This window comes from Vicia villosa, linkage group LG6, assembly GCF_029867415.1.
Source record: "Vicia villosa cultivar HV-30 ecotype Madison, WI linkage group LG6, Vvil1.0, whole genome shotgun sequence".
Taxonomy (NCBI): domain Eukaryota; kingdom Viridiplantae; phylum Streptophyta; class Magnoliopsida; order Fabales; family Fabaceae; genus Vicia; species Vicia villosa.
In genome coordinates, this window is record NC_081185.1 from 152,268,965 (window position 1) to 152,277,710 (window position 8,746).

The following is an 8,746-nucleotide window of genomic DNA, read 5'->3' on the forward strand; positions in this document are numbered from 1 at the left end:
TAAGGCATCGGATAATAAGGAGGTGGAACAGCAGAATATGCAGGAGCTCGGCCTTGGTCAACAGAAGCGGTGCTAGTCTCACCTTCCTTCTTCTTCACAAACCCAGAATACGGCTTCTTACCATTACCACTTGAGTTGCTAGGATTAGTAACACCTTGAATGGTACCAGCTTTGACACAGTTCTCAACCCTCTCACCAATGATGACCACATCCGAAAAAGAAGGAGAAGTATTACTAACCATGTGCTGAAGATACGGCCCTTTCAGAGTCCCCATAAACAGATCAATCAACTCTCGGTCCAATAAAGGAGGTTGGACTCGAGCAGCAAGTTCACGCCATCTCTGGGCGTATTCTTTAAAGGACTCTTCAGATTTCTGTGACATATTCTGCAGTTGGGCACGGCTAGGAGCCATAGCAGTATTGTAGTGGTATTGTTTCAGGAAGGCATCAACAAGTTCTCCCCAAGTACTGACATTAGACCTCTCGAGTTTCATATACCACTCCAACGGGGCTCCAGTGAGACTATCCTGGAAGAAGTGCATAAGCAGAGGTTCGTTCTCAGCGTGAGCGGCCATCTTACGGCAGTAGGAACGAATGTGAGTCTCTGGGCAGGTAACTCCCTTGTACTTATCAAAATCTGGCACCTTGAACTTCGGGGGAATAACAATCCCAGGTACCAAGCACATAGCAGCAGTGTTAAAACTCGAAGTTTTAGCAACCTCAACGGCCTTAAGGCGTTCTTCAAGAGCTTGGTACATCTTAGCAGTCTCGGTCAACTCAGCAGTGAGATCATGTTCAAGATCAATAACCTCATGGTGGTCGTCCACCACTTTAAGTGTCTCATTAATAGGAGTCTCTTTAGTTTTCACCCCTCCGTCAGCAGAATTGGTAGGAGTATCTTTGACCAAACTAGCGACACTCTTTCTGAGTTCATCCTGTCCTTGAACAACGGCATGGAGAGTCTCCATAAGTTGGGCCATTCTTTCCCCCATAACATCCATATCCCTACGGAGGGCAGCTTGATTCTGTTCAAATTGTTCCATGATTCTCTCGTTGCTCCGGGTACGGTAAGGATGTAAGAAAGTCAGCTTCGTCGTCGGAAAAGAAATTTGCTGCTGAAAGGGACCCCAATTAGTTTCTTGTACAATAACCTGAAAAATGCAATGTGATAATGTGAATGTATGAGTGCATGTGTGCGTATGACGTGATGTGCCATTTTCAGAGTATCCAAGATTTAATATTGATCCAGAATAGCTAACAATGTGACAAAAGATAAGTGTCAAGAGAAACTAGTTCTTTTTATTCATAACAAGAAATTTAAACTTGGGCAAGCCATACATCAACAAGATAGTTCAACAATGGAAATAAAAGACCCCATCCAACAAGTCTGGTGGTGGTCGAAACATACAGACTCAAACATCAATCCATCTGAATATAAAACAGAGGTCCTCCTTGTCTGAAGTGCTCATCGCTCCACTTCTTAGTTTCATCAAACAGCTTCTTGGTTGCTTCTCGATCTCTTCCTTTAAGAAGGCTTTGGATCACCTCATCTTTGCGAAACAAATGCCCATCCAGCTTCTTGCAGCACTCCCTGAGTTCGTCACATCCTTTGCATTCTGGGAGATAATCCTTCTCAGATATGTCCTCCATCATTCGATCTCTGAGCTTGGCATTTTCTTCTGTTAGTCGAGTATTACGGAGGTGACTTCCTTTCAGTTGAGTCTCAACTGCCATTCTTCGAGTGGTCTCTTCTTCCAGTTTCTTTTTCAGATTCTTCACTTCAACTCTAGCATCCCTTTCTATCTTGAGCTTATAAGCTTTCAAGTCTTCTCGGTACTCTTGCTTGAGTTTCTCTTCTGCTTCTTTCATGGCCCTTTTTAGGATCTTCTGGTGATCCTCGACAATAACAGTAGTATCTCTTTCACCTTTTTCCGTTCTAGCCCTCTTTTGAACTCTGGAAGATCCTCCCTTCAGCATTTTGGCTTCGTGCGTCAACTCAACTCTTTTCTGGTCCACAAGACAATGTTTCGGTTGCGCATCCGACTTCTTTTCGTGCAATTGGGTGCATTCCATATCTACCGGGATGCAATTCTCAGCAGGCATAATGGCAATTGGAACCTTAGGTGGTTGCTTGTACAATGGATTAACCTTCGGGAAAGGCAACAGACGATCTTTAACTCTATCCTCAACCCAATCCGTGTAGGCTTGTTTGGCAACAGCATTCTTTTCACCTAGAGAAATCTGATCACTCGTATGGATGTCATTCCAGGCACTCACCACTTTTTCTAAACCTTTTAGATCGGTTCCCTTCTCAAAGCAAACGGATTCAAATATCTCTTTGTCCAAAGGCTTGTTTTCAAGTGCAAAACCCAATTGACGCAGCGCTAGCTTAGGATTATAATTGATAACACCTTTTGTTCCTATGAGGGGAACATTGTCAAAAGCACCACAACTAGTTATAACCTCCTCTACGTCCATCCCAGTAGGACACCAGACAATGTCATTTCCAGTAAGCCCCATGATCCTTTGATGCCATTTCTGAGTAGAAGTAACGAAAGGACCACTTGTAGGTAGGTGGGACTTAAACCAGGTGTATAACAACGGCAAACAATTCCTTATGGCTCCTCCTTTCCCATATCGAGAGTGAACAGAATAGTACGTATCGGCTAGCAAAGTAGGGACCGGATTCTTATCCACAAAAAGACATATAGCGGCCAGATCAACGAACTTGTGAATGTTAGGGAACATCACGATCCCATAGATCAAAGCGGCCAGAAGGGCGTTGAAAGCCTCCCACATCTTTTTGTTAGCCAACTCTTGAGCCTTCTCAACCAAGAAACTCATATAGAAACCATGGGTGTTACCATTCTTCTTCCAATTCCCAAGAACGTCTTCTATGCTCAAATAAAGAGCGTTGGCAATGTTGTTCAAATCTGGTTTCTCTGGGGCACACACGAAAGGAACCTTGTGTTGAATCTTGATATTGAGAAAGTGAGAGTACTCCTCGAGAGTGGGAGCCAACTGATAGCCTGAGAAGGTGAAACAACGCAAGTCAGGATCATAGAACTGGAGAAGAGTAGATAAACCCCATTCGTCGACGTGTGAGTCCAAAAGAGTCAAGATGTTTCCATAATTCTCAGTGAACACAGTTTTATTATGACCAGTGATCAATCCACCCAATTGCCCCAACTGAACCAAACCTTCGCGATGGAAACTGTAAGTGTGAGTACGCCTTGTAGCTTCTCTGGTAGCGGTCACGTTGTTAGCCATCCTGGATGAAACGTAATAACCTCGGATACCCTGAAAAATGGCATGCATATGAGAAATAATACTACTCTTCTTCTTTTCTTTTTTTCTTTTTTTTTTTACTACATCTTTTCTTTCTTTTCTTTTCTCTTTTTTTGGAAGGTAAATATGCCATGATGTAAATGATGCAATGGAAGTTTCCCCACATAGGAGAAGTGTGTGTTGCCTCTGGATAAGATCGGACGTTGCAGGATCAAAGGTCCGGCATAGGCACAATGAAACCATGAGAACACAAGTCATCAGCAGAACAGAACGGTCACCAACGGTACCTGTCATGTATATCCCTCCCCACTCACGGGTGTAGTCTAGGTCAAGGTAGGTCAAAAAAAGCCAACAGAGGATTGAAAGTAGGCGTAATCATACGATATTGCCTCTTTCAACCAAGCTCTGCCCGTGGATACATGATCGGATCAATCAGACATACGTCTTCTGTCCGTCATGGCCACTCTATTCCTAGTTCCTAAGGTATCACTCATGGCCTGGGTATTGGGCCTTTTACCTCATAGAACAATCCCACCCAACCTGCAAAACAGAACAGAAGACCCCAAGGAACACAGAATATAATCCATATGCATGATGTGCAAACAGAAATAAACATGATATGCAGGCAGAAAAGTAAACATGCAAACATATATACAAGGTATAGACATAAAAACAAATAAACACCCAGTAAATAAACAAACAAACGCAGGCTAGGATCGACTCACTAAGGATGGACCAGCAACAGGTCTAGCAACATCCCCAGCAGAGTCGCCAGCTGTCACACGCTCGCGAAAAATGAATAGAGTCGCCACCAATATATTTATCCCATAAGGGAAAGGAATACCAGGAAACCTAACAAAGGAAGGAACAGGGTCTTGCGACCAGAGAATCAAGGTACGGGAGTCGGTTACGCAAGGGGAAGGTATTAGCACCCCTCGCGCCCATCGTACTCGATGGTATCCACCTATGTTTATTTCTATCTAAAGGGTGTCTAACTATGTCTATGTCTAAATGCGAAATGAATGCAGAATGTAGGGAAAATAAAGAATTGTACTCGCACGGGCCCTACCCCGCTGCCTACGTATCCTTTTCAGGAATCAGAGTTACCGTAGCTCGGCTAAAGATTTTCTGTTTGTTTTTGTGTTTTTTAGTTGGGCGGCGTTAACGCTCACGCTCTTGCATAAGGGATCGCCTAGGATGCAATGGAGCGGAGATAACTTGCCCTTAAGAAAAGAAAAAGAGATTGGTTTGTGTCTTTTAGGGTAATTCCATGATGACGAGAACCTACTACAAGGCTTCGCACCACTTCCTTACTTTGTTTTAAATCTTGACCATTTATTAGTGTTTTATGTGTTTTTGGTTGGTGTTTTTTAAGGGAATTTGTTTGTGACTCAGATCATACCAAAAGGAGTTTTGTTTTGCATATTTAGAGAACGCACATCGAGGCCTACGCCACAATCGTTTCTCTAAATAACGGTTAAGAAATACATCGAGGTTTCACACCTCAATCATTTCTTCTCCGTTAAGTAAAGGAGATACAAAAAGAGTTTTTTGTGAATATTTAGAGAATGCACATCGAGGCCTACACCACGATCGTTTCTCTAAACAACGGTTAAGAAATACATCGAAGCTTCACACTTCAATCATTTCTTCTCTGCTAAGTAGGAAAGAACATACATCGGGGCCTACACCCCAATCATTTCTTTCCTACTATGAAATATAGTGACGGTATGATCTTCATCGATATTTATTACGTATTTTAAAAGTCGAAGGGGAAAAGAATGAAAGAAGGGAACTATTTCTAAATCTAGTCTAAGTTGTCTATACAAGGGATTTAAAATGAAAAACTATGCAATTCATTAACAACAAAAAACTATACATGAAATAGGTAAAGGAAATCAATATATGACAAATAAAGTTTGAGAACTATAACAAGTAAATGGTATTCACAATCACACATACATCAATTAAGTCTATAAAAAATCGGGACTAAAATTAATTCCTAAATCTACTAACAAGATTATTTACAAGGAAGTATTAAAACAAAAGAAAATTCAAACCATATTGCAAAGAGAAAGGTTTGTTAAAAAAAAAATACTAAAACAACTAAAAAATATAACAAAAATCGTGACAATTATTTACACACCCTAAAATATCTAAAACAAATTTTTATAGGTTTTTATTAGAGTTAAAAATTGGAATAGTGAATTAAAAGGTTAAAAGAAAACAAAATTTAAAAGAAAAATTCTAAACTACCAGGGGTGCTGAAGTAATTTCCAAATGAGCTAAAACCAGGTTAAATGCATTCTGGGCCAGAAACAGGGGGTGGAGAAAGCATGGGCGCGTAGGCCCAAATTCGTTGGAGTGTGGTGCATTAGCAAATGCGGAGTGTAATTCCAAGAATTTACTCTCAGGCCCAAAACGAAGTGGTTTCGGTCCATCACCTTCAACACTCTAATCCACCTCATTTTTATTCCATTTTATTTTATTATTTCACTTACATTATTCAGTATGTGGGAAAAGAAATGTAACGTGATTTTAAGCATGTGAAAAAAAATCAATCAGGCACACTATCACTTAAGTCACTATATGACAAAAACAATGTCTAAGCCAATCACCACGTTACACTTCATCACCCAATCATATGAATATGGACAAAACTGCAATTAAATGGGGACCAGAATCCAATTAGGGCGTGCCACGTAAGCGAAGAGGGTTGAAAACGTGAACAACAAAATAGATGCCGGAGAGCCACCTCCGGTCATCTTCTCCGATCAACCCCGCCGGAACTATACTGCGATTCGCCCAGAGATAAGGGAACGACACACTACTCCCTTCGGATTTTCGTGCTGAGCACGAATCTGGCTTTAGATTTTATTAACTCTTTCTCTAACATCCAAACCGTGATCAAACCTAAAACCCTAACGTAAAGAACCTTCATCAAAACTCACTCTAAGCATGCTAACGTGTTCATAATCACTTGTAGAACTCAAACAAACAGTTTAACATTCAGATAACAACATATTCGAAGCAAATCGAAATCAACACTCAAGAATCCAAAGCTATGCAAGGCAACAATCATCCATCTCACATAGTAGTATTAATATGCTCAGGGAGTTCGAAATACTTACTTGTTCAGATTCTTGGAGCAAAAGCAGTGGGGAACCTCGTGGATCTGAGCTCCTAATGATGATGCTTACACTTGTTGTGAATCTTCAATGTGTATTGACGGCAGAGAGACAAACTCGTGTGGTTTGAAGATAACGAATCTTGCAGCTAAGGTGTAGATCCACAAATCTTCGAGATAGCCAGTGATGAAGAAGATGCTGAGTCAGCGGAAGGAGCGGTTGATGATGATGATGCTGCAATCGCAAGAGGTGAGGTGATGGATGATGAAGGCCAATGAAGGTTGGGAGCTTTGTGTTGAAGATAGAGGTTCGGTTATGGAGAAGGAGAAGCGGAGGAGAGTGGTGGTTGAAGAGTTAGTTATGGAGGTTGGAGGTGGTAGTTATGGTGGTTTGAAGTTTGTTAGAAGCGTAACAAACTTTCTGTTTCTGTAATGAAGAGAGGGAGAGAATCGAGAGAGAGAGAGAAGGTGAGAGGAGGGAGAGAGTGAAGAGAGTGATGAGAGTTGTGAGTTTTGAAAAATGAGAGAAATGTGTGTCCGTGTGAATCGTGAAGGGCTTGATATTTATAATGGAGTGAGAGTGTATGAGAATATGGTGTGGCTTTGATGTAGTGAATAGTTTCTTGTTTGTAGTAAGCTTCTATCAAGTTTTCATGCATGCAGCCTTTTTGTTAGGTTTATCAACAACTCACGTGATGCTTCCTGTGGCTTGGTGCTTATGGTAAAAATTGCAACACATGGCTGCTATTCCGCGCAAATGCCAGCTACAGGTTTAGTATCTCTTGCTAAGCCAATATGTTCAACATGCTCACTTTATGTGCTTGTAGCTTTAGACATGGTCAACCATTTACCTCAGTCTAAAGATCAATGTGAAGAGGACATGGAATACAACAACATTGACGTTGGAGATACCTTGAAATGATGGATGGAGGTGTAAGAAAGATTGTATGAAACCTGGTGGGAACAAATGCCTTGGACGCGCGTGCACAGTTCAACCTTAGCCGGTCACATTACAAATTACCAATAGCTCACTTCAACGCTTCATATCTCGACGATTAAGTAACCAAATGGTATAATTCTTTGACCTTAGGGTAGAAGGAATGGATGAGATTATTTTGATACCAAATTAGAGTCAATAGAATGCTAACACGTCTCTGAAATTGGCTTTGAAAGTGGCACGCCATGTGTTTGATTGAATGCCTCACGTGACCTGAATTCTATGCCCAGCCAGACGCGTAACTTTGACTTTATGAAGATGAGACTTTGGAGTTTCATAGATCATTCAATATCCACTCAATTTATTTGATTCTTGGTTAATTGTATAGAGAACATGGAGGGGAAGAGAATGATACCAAGTTTGCCTCTTGTGGCCATCTATATTTCTCTATAATCAAGCTCAAATTCAACACACCACGTGTTCGACGAATTGTGTCACGCTGCCCAGGAATCTTCTTAGCATCTTGACTTGTGTCTCAATGATAATGTTCAACTTCAAACCTCAACAACTTTTGATTCAAGCATTTTTTGAAGATGACCCCAACTGCAAACTTGTAGTATTCCATGAGGTGAACATTTTTTATGTTGTAACTTTTTTGAATCGAGGCCCAGAAGTACATGTAAAATGGTTGTGAAGTGAGCTGATCAACCATGCCAAAAACTCAATATTTTTTCTAAGTGTTAGAACTTATCATTTTTGGTATTTTCTATTTTTGGTAATTTTTGTCAAACTCCCGATTTTATCTATTCCTTGACTTTTCTTGACCGATTTTTCACCAAAAGTCGGTATTTGAGTGATTGACCCGATTTTGACCCAAAAGTCAACTGTTCTGATTTTCCTCCGATTTTAATGAAATTCCCGATTAATCCGCTTCTGACCCATAGAAATCAACTGAACACTTCCACACAAGCATCGTGCCACTTCTCTCCATAAAATCGACTCTTGATCAATGTATTTGACCAAAAAGTCAACTGCGTTGACTTTGGTCAAGAAACCTAATTCAGGATAATCAGATGAACATCAAGCTTGCACTTTTCAAACAATGCCTTGAGTTGAGAATGAGAGGGCCCCAACCCAGGGGGGCTTCAATGAACAAAGAGCCACATGATTACACCTCAGATTCACACATTTGGTAAGAGATTCTCTGCTATAAAAGCTATCCCTTGCTAGTCTCTGATTAATACAAATGATATGAATGCATGAGTTATGTTAATGACTTAATGGGAGATATGTACATGAGATGAGAAGTCTAAGCCAGTTGGAAATCAAGGGTAGGACAAATTTGGGGTATGACAAACACCACAAATTAAAAATATTTTAGTGGACAAGTTAAC

At 40.8% G+C, this 8,746-nt stretch overlaps 1 protein-coding gene across 1 annotated transcript; it reads right to left on the reverse strand.

Annotated features, from left to right (window-relative positions):
* Positions 1-1,154: 1,154 nt before the first annotated feature.
* On the reverse strand, positions 1,155-8,725 carry LOC131610534 (uncharacterized). The gene is made up of 2 exons (XM_058882500.1): positions 6,420-8,725; positions 1,155-3,300 (listed from the first exon to the last, which is right to left on the reverse strand). Exon 2 carries the CDS (start codon positions 3,268-3,270, stop codon positions 1,420-1,422), a length of 1,851 nt encoding a protein of 616 aa, XP_058738483.1. The 5' UTR covers positions 3,271-3,300; positions 6,420-8,725; the 3' UTR covers positions 1,155-1,419.
* Positions 8,726-8,746: the final 21 nt, after the last annotated feature.

What these genes read in the sequence shown, in the direction of transcription:
- LOC131610534 (XM_058882500.1), bottom strand. Translation starts at nt 3,270, where the DNA reads ATGGCTAACAACGTGACCGCTACCAGAGAAGCTACAAGGCGTACTCAC.